This window comes from Chanodichthys erythropterus, chromosome 1 (assembly GCF_024489055.1).
Source record: "Chanodichthys erythropterus isolate Z2021 chromosome 1, ASM2448905v1, whole genome shotgun sequence".
Lineage (NCBI taxonomy): Eukaryota > Metazoa > Chordata > Actinopteri > Cypriniformes > Xenocyprididae > Chanodichthys > Chanodichthys erythropterus.
In genome coordinates, this window is record NC_090221.1 from 33,533,767 (window position 1) to 33,550,724 (window position 16,958).

General features: G+C 36.4%; 1 protein-coding gene across 6 annotated transcripts in view; it reads right to left on the bottom strand.

The window, feature by feature from the left end:
• Positions 1 to 16,958, bottom strand: part of vegfba (vascular endothelial growth factor Ba) — a 30,724-nt gene extending 13,766 nt beyond the window's left edge. For 3 of the 6 annotated variants that reach the window (XR_010895127.1, XM_067385010.1, XM_067384995.1), the window contains exons 1-4: positions 16,049 to 16,958; positions 9,556 to 9,598; positions 7,625 to 7,821; positions 3,035 to 3,108 (exon numbers count right to left, since the gene is read on the bottom strand). Coding sequence is in view for 5 of the 6 variants with exons in the window: in XM_067385010.1 (XP_067241111.1) it covers positions 3,035 to 3,108; positions 7,625 to 7,821; positions 9,556 to 9,598; positions 16,049 to 16,132 (398 nt within the window). In the remaining variant the exon portion in view is untranslated. Of the gene's footprint in view, positions 1 to 3,034; positions 3,109 to 7,624; positions 7,822 to 9,555; positions 9,599 to 12,818; positions 12,894 to 16,048 lie in introns of those variants that run through there. The other 3 variants (XM_067385076.1, XM_067385020.1, XM_067385157.1) reach the window with 3 other exon arrangements.

The following is a 16,958-nucleotide window of genomic DNA, read 5'->3' on the forward strand; positions in this document are numbered from 1 at the left end:
TCTTTTTAAATCACTCAGCAATTGTTCTTCTTCAAAAAATTAATTATTAACAAGATCAAAGCGGAAGTAAGAGTGACGCAAGTTCGTTGAAATAAGAGTTCTGTGTCTTTAATAAAATCAAAACATTAATGATTCATCTCTCATCCACCCGCAATTAATTTGAATGTTATTTTTTTATTACTTGGCCCGACCCGCAGATTATCCGCAGTATCAGGAGGACGCTGATACCCCTTTTTCAGCAGAATTGTTCGCGTTCTGGAGCCAGAGGCAGAGCCTGTGCTCGTGCAGGCGAACGAGCCTGTCACGAACCGGTCGCGTGTTTCCATAGACTTGAGGGGCGAACGCTGATGTAAAGCTGCTGTGTGTTGTACCTGTCCATAACTAGTCTAAAAAACATTGCGCGTTCCGCTGTTTCTGCAGGCAGTGCGACACTTTTGTTTTCTGTTAACAGTATCTGCAGTGAACCGGCTGCTCACATAAACAGCCGTTTCTCAGCCGTCCATTCGGAGATAAACTGAAAACGAAACCGTTGATTCACTCGCCCTCTCGCACATAGGGTCTCTCTCGCGCGTATAGTTTTATATATTTAGATATAAATAATAATGTAGCGCAACGTTACTTGCTCCTCAACGAGACAGCGAAAGCATTTCTCCGCCCCTCTACTCGGCTCCATTCTGAGGTACCGAAATTTGGTACCGAATGACAAGACACTTTTCGATACTCGGTAGTATCGAGGCAGTTCGATCGGTACCTAAAAAGTATCGAGTTCGGTACCCAGCCCTATGTATATATTTTTTTTACTCTGGCATGATTTTATAACATAATATATCAACATAGTGCAAAATGGTATTAAAATTGAGTAGAAGTCATTGTTATGAGAAAGAATGTCTGGAAAATTGAATTTCACTGATGTCATTCAGAGTAACAATATAAAGGGACATTTTGGATCAAGTCATGCTGTCAATATCATGTGACAGGATGTGTCATCATTCAGACACCTGCAAAGACCCACATGGTCATGAAGCAAAGTAACTAACTCTCTCTTAACTATTTGAAAATTAATGTTTTCGCATCCTCATACACATCTCCCGAAACATCAGGTCATTTGGTACAACCGCTATAAAACATGGAAAATGTTGTAATATTTTAAAAACTTGTACTTAATATAAAATGTTTGACTGTCCTTTTGCTAGCTAGCGAACTAGATATTAGCCTGTTAGCATTGTTTGAACATATCGTCATTCGGTATAACTGAAATTTTCGTTAAGCCGAATGACATTTTTGGTGACACATTTTGTCCATCTTGTAAAAAATGACAAAAGCAGTGTTAATTAATTACAAAAACCACATAATCTCAGTGTTAACACTTAATAAAACTTCAAAATGAATTATATACACTTTTAAAAACCTTATTCGTCAATGACCTGTAAACTTTATCAGTTAGATAAATGTTTTATTGCATGATAACGTGAGCGATCAGAATGGTCGCAGGTAAACAGAGTTAATAATGTTGGCTGGTTGCCTGTGTGGGAGTTTAAGTAACTCAGTGTTGGTCAACAGTGGTGAGTTCAGTTTGTACGGGGCAGATCAGTATTACAAAGAGAGGATAGAGAGGCGAGCGCATGTAAATGCTCTTACCGAACGCTCGGCTCCATCCCTGGCCTTAATCCGAACCCCACAACCTCTGAAAGGGCTTTTGAGGAGAACCTCACAATGACCTGATAAAGAGCTGATGTTGACAGCTCGGCTACGTGCCAGCAGAAGAGTGTTTCAGGGGTGACGACTTTCTGTGGCTGGGTTCAGGAAGTACTCCGTGGGGAGATGGGGTTATTCCCCATGTGACAAACAGGGTGGAAGTGCATTTGTGTGTGTGTGTGTGTGGGGGGGGGGGTGATCTGAAAGTCAGATAGGCTTTGAATTGGTGTGTGTGGGTGGGTTTACTTAGCTATTCTTTGGGGACAAAATTCCACCCCAAAAGTTGGCAAAATGTTACTAAACCTCTCTTTTGAGTGGTTTTCAAAGGTTAAAAATGATTTTTAAATATAATGATTCTTACACCCAATTATGCTTAATAACTAGGCAATTATGTCATGTAAACTGTTTGAACTGTGTTCCTTTATCACACCCATATTCATAACCTTTGAACAAATAGACTACCGTTTAAAAATTTGAGGTCAATATGATTTTTTTAAAGAAATTAATACTTTTATTCAACAAAGACACATTCAATTCAAAAGTTACCTTAAAGACATTTAAAATGTAATAAAAAAAAAGATTTCTATTTCAAATAAATGCTGTTCTTTTCATCTTTCTATTCATCAAAGAATGTATCACAATTTCTAAAATGTATTCAAATACAAAACTGTTATTTTAAATTGTAATAATATTTAACAATATTAATGTTTTTACTGTATTTTTGATCAAATAAATTCAATCTTTTTTTCAAAAACAAACAGAAAATTGTATCACTCTAAAAAAAGCTGAGTTGTTCCGACCCAAATTTTGTTCAAATATGGAAAAACCCAACCATTGGGTTAAATTTTAAAATTAAATTTTTAACCCAAGGGTTGGGTTTGTCCATATTTGACCCAAATCTGGGTTGAAACAGCTCAGCTTTTTTCTTTTTTTTTTTTTTTTAGAGTTTACTGACCCCAAACTTTTGAACGGTATGTATACCTGCTTTCTGGCAGATTATTTAATGTGCGAATGTCATTTTACATTTTGAAAACCAAAGAAAAACTTGACTATTTCAGAATCTGTTTTCTTACAATTTACAATGATCTGATTTTTAAATAATTATCATACATTATTATATAATTATCATATATTTTGTTATACATATAAATTATTTTATTATTGTAAAAATTCAAGCCACAAGCACCACAATTTCAAGACTGTGCATCAAGATAAACATGTGAACTGCCTCTTAGGGTTTGGATTAGTCAGTCATAAATATCTTTATATAAAACAACACAAATCTATGATATGCTGGCCCTTAGTCAGTTTGTTGAAATATGTATAATGTGTATCTCACCTGCACTCACACTGGTTGTGTTCAATGAAAGGCAGCTGCACAAGTTCATGCTTCATGTATGAGGTCCTCATGAGCTGTGGAGATTAACAGAGCAGGAGTCAGTACACACACACACACACACACACACACACACACACACACACACACACACACACACACACACACACAATCTGTTCTGCATAGTAATGACCCCATCTTTTATCCTTCAATCTCTCTATACAGTACGTGACCAGGATCCAACCTGATTCATACACTAGAGACTCCATCTACCCACACTGAATATGTATGACTAACTCATGCTGTGTGTGTGTGTGTGTGTGTGTGTGTGTGTCTTTCTGGCTAAGCCGTGAGGTTTGAGATCTTGCATTATACAGGGGGTAGTGTGTGGCGTAGTCTCGTGTAGCCAGCCCTTTGCCTAATGACATAAGGTTTGGGCTCTATAGCCACTGCAACTGGCCAAAGACAGCACACTTAGGGTGTACTGAACCGTGCCCTAGTGCATTTGACCCCCAAAGCCCGGTTCGTTTGAGTAGTGTGATCACTCCGTTCCGTGCCCGGGCGTGGTTCGTTTAGCAGTTCCTGGCCCGTTTGGAAGAGGTGGGCCAGAGCACGGTTCAGTTGGGCTCGAGCACGGTTCGCATGCAGTGTGAGCGCTAACCGCCCCGGACCACGGAACAGCTACTACTTTTGTGTAGTATTATTACGACGGCAAACATCTTCATTACTACTTTGATAGTAAACTTTTCAATTAATGTAATTAATTCGAGTGTATTTGGGTTTATAACGGGTCTGCTTCTCACCTTATTGATAAACAGGAATTGTAGTTTGCGAGTACAGCTGAAAATTTCTCCATTAACATCAGCTGCCTTTGTAATAATCCTCTGATACGTGCAAGTGAAAATTGCTGCTCAGCATAAATGATAAATCTATTAGGCAGTATCTTAGCAAAAGTGCATTTTTTCCTGTTTTCTTCTTCTAGAAAAGGCTTCTAGAAAACCTGTAGAAGATTCAGGCTTTTGCCTTCTCAAAATTGTTTCCAGTTTTGTGTGCCGTAAGCATCAGACACTTAGCAAATGGAGTGTGGGCGTGACGTCTGACGCTGAGATTATGTGTGGAGGTACACTGCCCCAAAAATCTGTTGTATATTGGTGTACTTACTCCAAACTGTATTTAAAGGATTTGTTCACTTTCAAATGAAAATTGGAAAAATTTAATTTTCATTTTAAAGTGAACTAATCCTTTAACCATTTTTATAGGACCTGAGTGTGTAACATGAATGTGTTCGATACCGTCACGTTAAACGTGAATGTAAGAAAGCAAATGTGTGAAAGGTTTCTATGAAGGGAGAAATGTTACGTAGTGTAGTGTTACATTTACCATACCGTTCAGAAGTGTGGGGTCAGTACATTTTTATTTTAAACAAATTAATACTTTTGAGAAAAAAAAAAGAAAAAAAAAAACTTTATTCAACTTTGGTACAAATAAAAAATGTTTCTTGAGCAGCAAATCAGCATATTCAAATTATTTCTGAAGGATCATGTGACTGAAGACTGGAGAAATTAAGCTGTTATGCTTTGCCTAACAGGAATAAATTACATTTTAAAATACATTAGATACAAAATAGTTATTTTAAATTGTAGTAATATTTCACAGCATTACTGTGTTAACTGTATTTTGATCAAATAAATGCAACCTTGGTGAGCAGAGAAGACTTTTTCCAAAAACATAAAAAAAAATTTTTACTGACCCAAACTTTTGAACAGTACTGTAGATAATGATATACACATATGCAGGGCCGGCGATTGCTATAGGCGAACTAGGCGGTTGCCTAGGGCGACAAATATGTTGGGGGCGCGGGCGCGGGCGCCCTCTAGGGTCGCCGTTACGTTACGTTAGGCAAGTGCGCAGTTGATGAAAAAAATGAAGCGGTCTAATAAACCCTCCGGTGCACGGAAAACGGAGAAAGGAAGAAGATAAAAGGAAAACCCAGTATAGAGGTAGCCTAAATCTTCTCATCTCAGCCATTAAGGTGTTAAATGAAATACATTTGCTTAGTATTGTGCATCATCACCTTGAACTAGTGGTTAAACGGATCGTTGTTGATCCGTGATCCGTTCGGATCAAGCCTCACGGTTCGGGACGCATGTGATTCACGGATCATTTGCAAGTTGGTTTCACCGCAATAGAGTGAACAGGTTATAATTTGAACGTGTTTTGTCTTGCTATTTCACACATTAAATAGATATAAAACCATTCCAGCGCTAGAAGAGGGAAAAAGAGGATTTAATTCGGTATCGCACGCAGGTCTATTATCGGTACGCGCAGACGCGAATACAAGGCTCGCGCGCACAGAGAGCGAGAAAGAGAGAGGCACGTTCCATATCAGATAGCTCTAAAACTCTAAATTAATTTTTCTTTCGCATCCTCAAGGCACTTGGATGGTCACATACACGCATTATGTCAGTCAAAATTATAAAATAATAAAGTATTCTCGAAAACACATTCGGTTATGTCTTAATTGAACGAGGTGAGAATTCGGAATTGGATGTGTATCTATCGGATGTGCGCGTGCATGGAGTCTTACTCTTAAAGTGACAGCAACCTAAAAATACCTGCTATTGTCGGTCATGTAAATCAAACAACAAAACACAGCTTTAACAAAGATTAATCTATATTACATTACATTTACACAGTGAACAGTTTCATTTTATATTTAATTATTACATTTCTGTACACGAAAATTAATACTACAGTTAGAACTCATTTTATTTGTAACTTTATGTTGTATTTATCTATGCTTGTAATTGGTGTACAGTATTTGTCCTTTTTACAGTCTGTTCACTTGTCTTTAATAATGTATTAGTTAGGCTTGTAGTTTCTGCTGTGGTATCAGAGTAGTTAAAGTGGGCTAAGTAATAAATGCAAAGTTAAGTTACCTCCCCAACCCCTTATTATTATTATTATTATTATTTATTTTTTTTTTTTTGTGCTAGGGCAATCTCGCCTAGGGCAATCAAAGGGCTAGAGCCAGCCCTGCACATATGAATGCCACTGCATTAGGTAACAAAATATCAAAAACAACTGACATTCATTTTTACAGGTATATATATCAAGAACACTTTACAAGCCAAACATTTCACAAAAAGAAGTGTGTTGGATTATAAATGTTAAAGGGTTAGTTCACCCAAAAATAAAAAAATTATGTCATTAATGACTCACCCTCATGTCGTTCCAAACCCGTAAGACCTCCGTTCATCTTCGGAACACAGTTTAAGATATTTTAGATTTAGTCCGAGAGCTTTCTGTCCCTCCATTGAAAGTGTAGGTACGGTATACTGTCCATGTCCAGAAAGGTAATAAAAACATCATCAAAGTAGTCCATGTGACATCAGTGGGTTAGTTAGGATTTGTTGAAGCATCGAAAATACATTTTAGTCCAAAAATAACAAAAACTACGACTTTTTTCAGCATTGTATTCTCTTCCGGAATCCTTTCCATTGAACTGATTCCATTGAATTGATTCCATTGAACTGATTCCATTGAATTGATTCCATTGAACTGATTCCATTGAACTGATTCCATTGAACTGATTCCATTGAATCCTTTCATCTGTCAGGTAATGCACTTTTACGTCATTGTTTTTGGCGATTAGGACATCCGCGACATGCACACTTACGCACCATTTTAAAAAATATAGCAATACCAAAATACAAACAATGTAGAATAGCTTGAATACAGCGTGCATCTTCCTCAGACTGTAAACGAAGCTCGGGCGCACCAGATAACACGTCAGCAGCGTCTTACATCAGCAGTGTCACTGCGGAGTCGTGAACCACACTCCGGAGCAGAAGGGGGCGGTAATGCACCAATAAGCTGGATGCCAACCGCCGTAAAACAGGAAAGAAGAAGAAGCAGAGTTGTGAAAGCGGATTGACAACAAACCCGGAAGAGAAGACAATGCTGAATAAAGGCGTAGTTTTTGTTATTTTTGGACCAAAATGTATTTTAGATGCTTCAAAATGTCGCAGATGTCCTAATCGCCAAAAACAACCACGGCGATGTAAAAGTGCATTACCAACGCCGACAGATGAAAGGATTCAATGGAATCAATTCAAAGGAAAGGATTCCGGAAGAGAAGACAATGCTGAATATAGTCATAGTTTTTATTATTTTTGGACCAAAATGTATTTTCGATGCTTCAACAAATGATGTCACATGGACTACTTTGATGATGTTTTTATTACCTTTCTGGACATGGACAGTATACCGTACATACATTTTCAATGGAGGGACAGAAAGCTCTCGGACTAAATCTAAAATATCTTAAACTGTGTTCTGAAGATGAACGGAGGTCTTACGGGTTTGGAACGACATGACGACATTTTTGGGTGAACTAACCCTTTAAAGGGGTCCTATTATGCCCATTTTTACAATAAGTCTCTGGTGTCCCCAGAGTGTGTATGTGAAGTTTTAGCTCAAAATACGCCACAGATCATTCATTATAGCATGTTAAAATTGCCAATAATGTGATGAACTCCACCTGTGGTAGGACACCTGTGAAAAGTGCATTAGGTGCATGTGTGTGTGTACCTCCATTACAAGTGTGTGTGTTTGTGATGGCACACACTCGAGCGCCTCATCGGAGCAGCAGCCTCCGCAGCGGCGCAGTGTTACACACGACGGCAGGAAGAGATGATGTGTGTCCCACGAAATCTCCCGCCAAACTTCCACCAGCGTCTCTCTGGGATGACATCCGCTTTTCTGATACACATCCAACCACCTCACCACTGAGAGAAAGAGAATAAAAGTAAGAAAACACTTCACTCTTAAATGAACAGTTCAGGTTCGGGATAGCATCTGAGACATTAAACTGGGTTTATGTGCACATTAATATATTATAAATTATATATACACATAAATCTTGATGCAAGATGCTAAATTATTGACACAATATCCGTTTAGACATGTTATCAACTGAATTCCTGTTGGTTAATTTTTCCCTTCTTAGTATCCTTGTGCGTAACATGCTCAAGACAAGTGTTGAAATAATGGATATAACTGGGCACAATGTTTGTAAAGGATTCTCTCACACTAATCTCATGTGTACACAAATAAGCCTTATGGCTGTTCTTTCACTGTGTGTATTTTAACATTTATCCCGTGGCAATGCCTTGCATCATCAACTTCAAAAGTAAGTGCATTGTGAACAAGATTTCCTTGCTTTTATAAACTGTATTTAATCATTTCCTGTGGTAACTGACAGCATGTCAAAGATGCCATTTACAAAGCATAATTTGCATTTAACCCAAAACATTCCTCTGGATATTAAGCACCAACGTCCAGGTATTTTAAACAAACCAATACACTGATCTGAAGTACCTTTAATTGTTGTGGAAAGTTACTTTCAATAATAATGCATTACAATATTGCGTTACTCTCTCTCTAAAAAAAAAAAGTAACTAATATGAAAAAATAACTAAGTAACCTGGGCTGGGCTTGCTTGTTTGTTTTTAATAACAACAAAAAAAGTTCTATTTTTGGCAAATGTTAAGGCCCTTTCACACCAAAAGTGAAATGAATATGCTTCATTCTGATAAACATCAAATGTACAAGCCAAACATTTTCTGTGCAAACATTTAAGCACAAATGTGATGTTTATCTAAAGACATTTTTGCTTATTAGTATGGTTTAATTGGATCATCACAGGTCAGCAGCAAAGACATTGGTTAATAAAGTGAGATTAAATACATAAAGTATATTTTTTTTATTATTGCAGGTTTGTGCAATATTCTGAGTTTGCATTTCACTGTTTTTATGGGAAAACAAAGTAACTTGTGTTGAAAAAGTAACTCAGATATTTTGTTGTAAATTTAAAAGTAATACGTTACTTTTCTAGTTACGTGAAAAAAGTCATCTGATTACGTAACTCAAGTTACTTGTAATGCATTACCCTTCAATACTGCCTATAATGCAGCATGAAATATCTTTTTATTATCCAAATCATCACACTATTTTTAAAATAAAAGCTTTTTTTTAATTGACCTTTCACTAAAATAATTAGTTCCCGAAATCGAAGTTAATACACTGAAAACTTCAAAAGTTTGGTGTCGATAAGATAAGAATGGTCATATTACACTGATTTTAAAATATTTTAATATATTTTAAAAATTGTTTTAGTTGAATTTTCAGTGTCACATAATCAGTTGATTTGCTACTCAATAAACATTTCATATTATCAATGTTGAAAACAGTTGTTCATAATATTTTCGTGGAAAGCATGATACATTTTGTCAGGATTCCTGTTGAATAAAGTTCAAAAGAACAACATTTTTTCAAAATAGATTTTTTTGTAACATTATAAATGTCTTTAATTTAATAAAGGTTGGCCATTGTGGGTGCTAAGTAATGACACATGACATTTTGCAGTGAGCATTGAGGACCAGAACGATCCATTTTATGACATAACCTCACTAAATCAGTAATGCACACATGCACCTATGAGAATAAGCAAGGCTCAATACCTTCTCCAGATCTGTGACTCTCTGCTGGGATCCAGTGGTCTGACTAGAGGAAAGGACACAGACAAGGCATCAGACACAACATACAGCAGGGACAATAACAAAACCGCCTATATGGTGCTATGAAGAACTGATTCCACTGAACATATTGCTGAAAACATAAATAAGGATTCTTAAATGCTTTTATAGTGTTTACTTGTGCCAGAGCAGCATAAAGGTGGACGTTTGCACACATTCACACAAACATAGCCCTCATTCAGTGGGTTCAACGCAATGGAACAAGGTCACCACTGAGACTTTGCACTACAGCGCAAACAACACACGCATACATACGCACACCATGCCTTACTACTTTCTGTGTGGGTAGTTTTTCTGAGCATGTGTGACAGTCACATTATAGGTGACCTCTCACACTGATATAAGCCAGCACATTCAGTGTATACCCTCACAGAATGAGTGTTTCTGTGTGTTTATTCTGCAATGATGGCATCAGAGCAATAAATAAAGCTTTAATGGAACTGAACAACATTTATCAGAAGACATGGCAGATCATTGCACGGCATTGGGTTTAGTTACGTTGTACCTCCCTCCTCGTCTGCAGATTCTGTGTTGCAATATGAAGGTTGAGTCATTCAATTCCTCATCTACCTCCTGTTTTGGTGCCATTGTGAAATACAGCAGCCAGCTCAGAGCTGGCAAGGGGACTGGCACACACACACACACACACACACTTTCACACACATATTAACATTCACTTTCTCTCCCTGAAATGCTCACACAGTAAAAATCTCAATGCTGCCAGGGTTTTTTTTTTTTTTAGCAGCAGCAGCAGCAGTTGGCTGGATTTGGCTGCGTCAGCCCTCTCTTTCTAAGAGCCCTTGAGTTTGAGCACCAATCATCAGCTCAGCTGCCTCGTTCTCCCACAGTCCCCCTCCACCTGCAGCCGTGGGTCAGTCTGGCATCTGTGAATGGACTCGAGCATTACGAAATGAGGTTTTCAAACGGAACAGCAGGTATCAGGCACTGCTGGCGGATCCAAAAGTCTGAGATCACATGGAAAATCTGGGATTTTTTTTTTTTTTTTATTTAAACTTGGAAGCCAACTAAACATTTTAGGATGTTCATGCATTAAAACAAGAGAAAAGTCATGATGTAAAATGTACGATTTTGGATTATTTCTAGGTCAAATATAACCAAATTTGTGATACTTAACATGTGAACTCCTTTCTACAAAAAGTTTTTTTTAGTGCTGTTAAATGATTAATCGTGATTATTCGCATCCAAAATAAAAGTTTGTTTACATAATGTATGTGTGTGCACTGTGTATATATTTATTAGGTGTAAATACACACACAGCAAAATCACCAGTTAAATCAACTCTGCATGGAGTACATATGGTCCCTCTCTAAATAGTGTCAAAGCAACACTGAAGCAGTTAAAGTTAATGAGATAATTAAGCGATTAATTAAGTGATGAATGAGCATTAGTGATGAACACCTGCTGTTAACAAGCAGAATCACTGAAGGAAAGATAATCATCCTCTACTGAGATCTTGAGAGATGTATTCAGTTGATTTCATCTAAGACTGTTGCTGGAGTCAGCTATAGTTCTTGTGTTTCTCTTTTCTTCACTGATTCTGCTTTTTAACAGCAGGTGTTTATCACTAACACTCAATCATCACTTAATAATCTCATTAACTTAAACTCTGGTTAAGTGTTACTTTAACAATATTTAGAGAGGGACCATATGTACTCCAAGCAGAGTTGATTTAACTCTAGTGATTTTGCTTTGCACATGCATGTATGTATTTATCAAAAATATATTAGATTGTTATATATATATATATATATATATATATATATATATATATATATATATATATATATATATATATATATATATACACACACACACACACACACACACACACACACACACAATACATGTATGTGTGTGTATTTATATATAAATAATAAATATACACAGTACACACATATATATTATGTATAAACAAACATTTATTTTGGATGCGATTAAACATTTGACAGTGGCAGTTTTTTTTCCTTCCACTGAAGCAAAAGATGCTCTTTGAAACCTCTCAAATCATGCTAGAGAACATGATCATCAGGTTTTGTTCATGTCAGCTGCATGAAAAGGAAGTTGTGATAGTATTTTCTTCCATATTGTGATGAATGTCTGAGGGAAACATTTTCTCGAGCAAGACAAAATGTACACTCCTGGGCAAAAAAGGAAAAAAGGGCCACGCCAAAAATGGCACCTTTTCTGGGCACTGAAAGTGTAAATGAACTTGCTGTCAATAGAGGCCTCACTGAGCCAGTCGGATTTGATCAAAAATATCTTAATTTGTGTTCCGAAGATGAACAAATATCTAACAGGTTTGGAATGACATGACGGTGCATAATTAATGACAGAATTTTCATTTTTGGGTGAACTAACCCTTTAACCCTCTACCGCACACATTATGATAAATCTATAAAAAAAAATCTTTGACTCTTTTTCTTTTCTTAGAATGGCTTAACTTAAAGTGCTGTAAAAAAAAATTTGGAAAAAAATATTATTTTAAGGTACTTTATGATATGTTGCCATATGGCAACAACGTACAATAGTGGAACAACTTAAAATAAGTGTAAGTGTATATAGTTCATATTTTTCCTCAGAAATGTTGTTTGTATTGAATCAATTAGTGCTATTATAAGTTTTAGCAGTAATTATAAACAATACCTTATACTTATTTTCCAACATCTTGTGTTTTTCCATTCTCTTTTGCTGAATAATGCTTTATATTCTTTAAATTTCACCTTTTTTCTGTATGAAACTTCAAAAAGCATTTTTTTTTTCCAAAGGTGAGACACATGTAGACATCACATTTGGTGCTCTTCACACTAACAATACACTTACAGCCACTTGCACCTGCCTTTTTGAGACACCATGGTAGGCCAGTGGTTGGTCTGGGCCAGTACACATGGCTGTGATGGCAGATCTCTGATGTTGATTTAATCCATAATACAAATGCCATGGCAGTCCTTAACATACGACTAATCAACATTATATCACTAGCATTAATGTTTTTATTGTTATAGCTTAACAGACTGCAGCTAACTTTTGCTGGCTATCTAACCTATTATAATAATGTCATTCCATTATTGCGCAGTGTTGCCATATGGCAACACAGACATTTTCTCGATTTACCAAAAACTAATTTCATAAAAACTTTTTTGAGTGGTGAATATGTTATCATACCTTACCTGAGATGATGTTAACATTTTTTTTGTGAATGTGACATGGGCAGGTCCTTGTTTGTTACTGACGTTTTAGTTTGCTTTCAGCAACTACCGACAAGAGATGGCAGTCTGTCAGATATTGCGTCACAGAAAAAAAAAGCATGTCATGTGACTTAACCAAAGCACATCATTGGCTAAATTAAGGTCTTCTCTTACCAATAAAAAAAACTAGAATGTTCTCTTAAAGAGACGGTGGCAAGGAAATGAACAAAGAGTATGTTGCCATATGGCAACACTATGCGGTAGAGGGTTAAATGTTTAAGCTGTGTTAGTAAACGTGCAGACAGCTTCTTACAAGAAGAAGAGTCATTTTTGTTCCACTCAATGATAATGGCTTCAAACCGTTAATGACTAGTTGATAAATGTCTCCCAGTTTGTTTGAGTTTAATATGTGAGACCAAAAATTCACTATAGAGTTCAAATCTGGACTTGTACTGAAACATGAGCCTGATGGACTTGTTCTCAAGCCACTTCTTGGATGTCTTTGCAATTTGGGCAGGAGGAGCATTGTCTTGTTTAAAAAATAACATCTGATCATTGATGGAAGCAAGCCATTCTGCAATATTCTCCTGTACTCTGAAGAACTAAATGACTTCACAGTGAAGCAGCTCACCAAGACCTTCCTCCATACTTCACTGTGGTAGAGATGCATTTATCATTATATTTCTCAGCAGATTTTCAAAGACAGCGCTATGGTGCATCACCATGCAACTTGTGTTTCATTGTGATTTATCACTCCACAAACAACTTCCCATATTCAGCCAAAAACTTCATTCTGTTTTTGATGTTTTCTGAAACAGCAATGGCTTTTTAAGTAGTGCATTTGCTTCAATTTTGATAAGTTCCTGACCAATGATTTATGGTTAAGACAATTAAAAGCTTAGTGTTTAGCCATTTTGCCCAATGTGTTATTTGGATTTTTTTTTTTTTTTTTTTTTTTTGCCCAGGAGTGTAGAGCAGGACTGGATTTTGTGCACAGAGAATTGATTCAGTCTAAAAAATGCTGGGTTAAAAACAACCCAAGTTGGGTTTAAAATGGACAAACCCAGTGAATGGGTTGTTTTGTTTACTGTATTGCTTGCTTAAAATGAACTCAAAGTATGTTGGAAATGAACATTTATTAATATGTTTTAATACATGAACATTTATCAATACGTTTAATGAAAAATAATTAAACAATATTAATTGCTTATTAATAAATGTTCACCTTTTGATTATTATTACTGCCTCTAGTAATTATGTGTCTGATTTTTCATTTCCAACCTATATTGGCTTCATTTTAAGTCAGCCATATAATAATTTTTAAACAATAGGTGGGTTAAATAAAACTGCCCAGCATGTTGGGCAAACATTTAACCCAACTGTTGGGTTAAAACAACCCAATTGCTTGGTTTGTCCATTTTCATCCCAACTTGGGTTGTTTTTAACCCAGCATTTTTTTTGCGTCATTGGATTGTTGAGGTTTGCTATTGGTGGATCTCATGTGAGTGACAGGTTGCCCCACCCTCATGCCAAAATACATCATCAGAGAAGTTGCTGCAAGAGGGAGGGGAAGTTATTTTGATTAAAGATTACAAGTGCACAGAATAAATCATTTAATAAATACTGCAATATTCCATTAAAAAAAAAATAATAATAATAATAATAATAATTGCCCATTTAGATTGCATGGTAACTATAAAGCAAGAGGAGACAAACCAAATACTACGTACATAGTTGTATTTCCTCTCACATTGTTATACTTATTATTTTATTTGAAATACAAATATGCAAAATATAAGTATTTCACTAGTGCCCTCAGACTTCTGGCCTGCACTGCATAAACAGAAAATGTTCACACTGCCCACCTGTCAATAGCAACTTCATCATCACTGTGCACGTGACAGGGAGAAACCTAAAGGTCACAGGGTTATACTTTTAAAAATCGTGCCATACCATACCTTATCATGCACTTTCACTAAGACTGGCAGCATGCAATGCAATGCAATGCAACATTCTGAAGGTTTACATTTCACGGCATCTTCAGCATCATCAAACTAAATATACAAGAGCCAAACTGCAGTCTAAAATAAATAAACGAAGTTTCGGCTAAACACAACAGGACAAACGATGAGTGGAGCTGCATCATTATGAAGACTTATGATATGCATCCATAAAGCAGAGCTCCGGTCACACGTACACCGACCACATACCGCTGCGCTCGCGAATAACGGAGATGCGCACATTCAGTGCATTCTGCCATCCCGCTTTCATATGCTACAACTCGCAATGCTGATGGTGCCAACAATAAGTGTCATATACTGGCCTGATGGCTGTAATGTTGACAAAAGCTTGTGTAAGTGAAGATAAAGATAAGGAAGGAAGTGCGTCACTGTCTATCCTTTGGAGACCCAGACCAAAAAAAAAAAAAAAAAAAAAAAAAAAGGACAACAATTTAGTGTTTAGGGCAAATAAATATAGCACTACATCTACATTTCTTAAAATATGATTTTTAAAAATACGCAAAAAATTCAAGACTATATGAGATATATTAGAAACTATATTTTAAGACACAAAAAAGGGGAAAATAACTTAGTGTTTAGGACATTACTAAAAAAATATTATAAACACATTAAATTATGTATTTAATTAAATCAACTAAAGCATTTAATATTATTCTAGAATTATATTATATTGTTATATTATTAATATCATCATCATCATCAGATTAAATCACATCATCATATAGGCCACACCTCCCTGATGTGCTTTAATGTGCTCTCAGGCAACAATAAACACACAAGAAAACATATATCCACTGTAGTGATCACTAATAAATTGGAGGGTTTTTCTATCTTTAAAAGCAGCACCTTTCCCATCCAGCCAAACGTCAATGACCGTCAGGTTATTTCAACACATAAAATGCTCAGAAGAGTGTTGAGCATTAACTCGGCTCAATAAAGTGCATTTTACAAGCAATAGTGTAAAATCTACCATAATAAAAGATACTTATCAAGTGTTTGATAAAAGACAGCCACACCAGAGTAGTTAAATGAATCCATTAAAGTTTAAATATTAATTAAAATAGTTAAAGAACACATACTTTACAGCAGCTAATTAAAATAGCCTAATAAGCACTTAGAGAACACTGCAATGCTACTTATTTTAGATAATGAAAAAAATATGATTATGATAATAAAAAAGCATGTTCTTACCGGTGTCTTGGCACATTGTGTGGGTATTCTGGTAAGTGAGACGAACTGAAACATTCCCAGAATAACTCGCAGCTTGATCCCCATTGTTTGAGTTCACCAAGAAAAGTCAGAAATAGTTGTGTAAATAATATAACAGAGGTCCAACGTCCAGTCCTTAGAGCTGTTAATTCTCGATGAATGATTATTCCACTTTCACATCCGAATCCAACATCTTTAATCCAAACAGTGACAATTTACTCAGAAGATTCTCAAAAAACAGAGCAATTGTCATTCCTGTCATGGTTTAATGAAAAAATAAACCAAAATAAAATATATCTTAAGTTTTAACGCACATAAAAAAGAGACTGCTTTGAATATAAAGGCTTTTGAGATGCTCAGATGGCTGTGCGTATTATAAACACCTAGCTATAATAATCCCAAAGGGCTATATGTTATATTACAGGAGAGTTTTCCATGCATTTCGGGCATTTCATTTATACCGGCTTCCTCGCAGCAGAATTCCCGGTGGAAGTAGAGTACGTCCTTACGGTCCAGAGAAATATATATCCGGTAACAAATAAATATATCCTCAAGTATCGATGTTATGAGCCTCCTGAAGGTCTCTGTGTCTCCCGTCTGGTATTTCAGACGGTTTGCTTTGTGTGGCGCATCCCGTGCTACTGTAGGTCACCAGTGAAATCATGCCCACCAAAACCTATGATGACGCTTTGCTTGTCAGACACAAGATCTTATCATTTAAATGTTCGACATATACATAATCTATTCTGTCAACATGCGCAATGCAATGCACGTGCGCCTATATGAAATAGGAATGAGAGAAATGCACCTTCATATGATTAAGGTCGTTTTCTCCAGTCTCTTATTTGCCCTTCAGGACTCACACGCTCCGCAACTCTCGGTGCGCGTCACC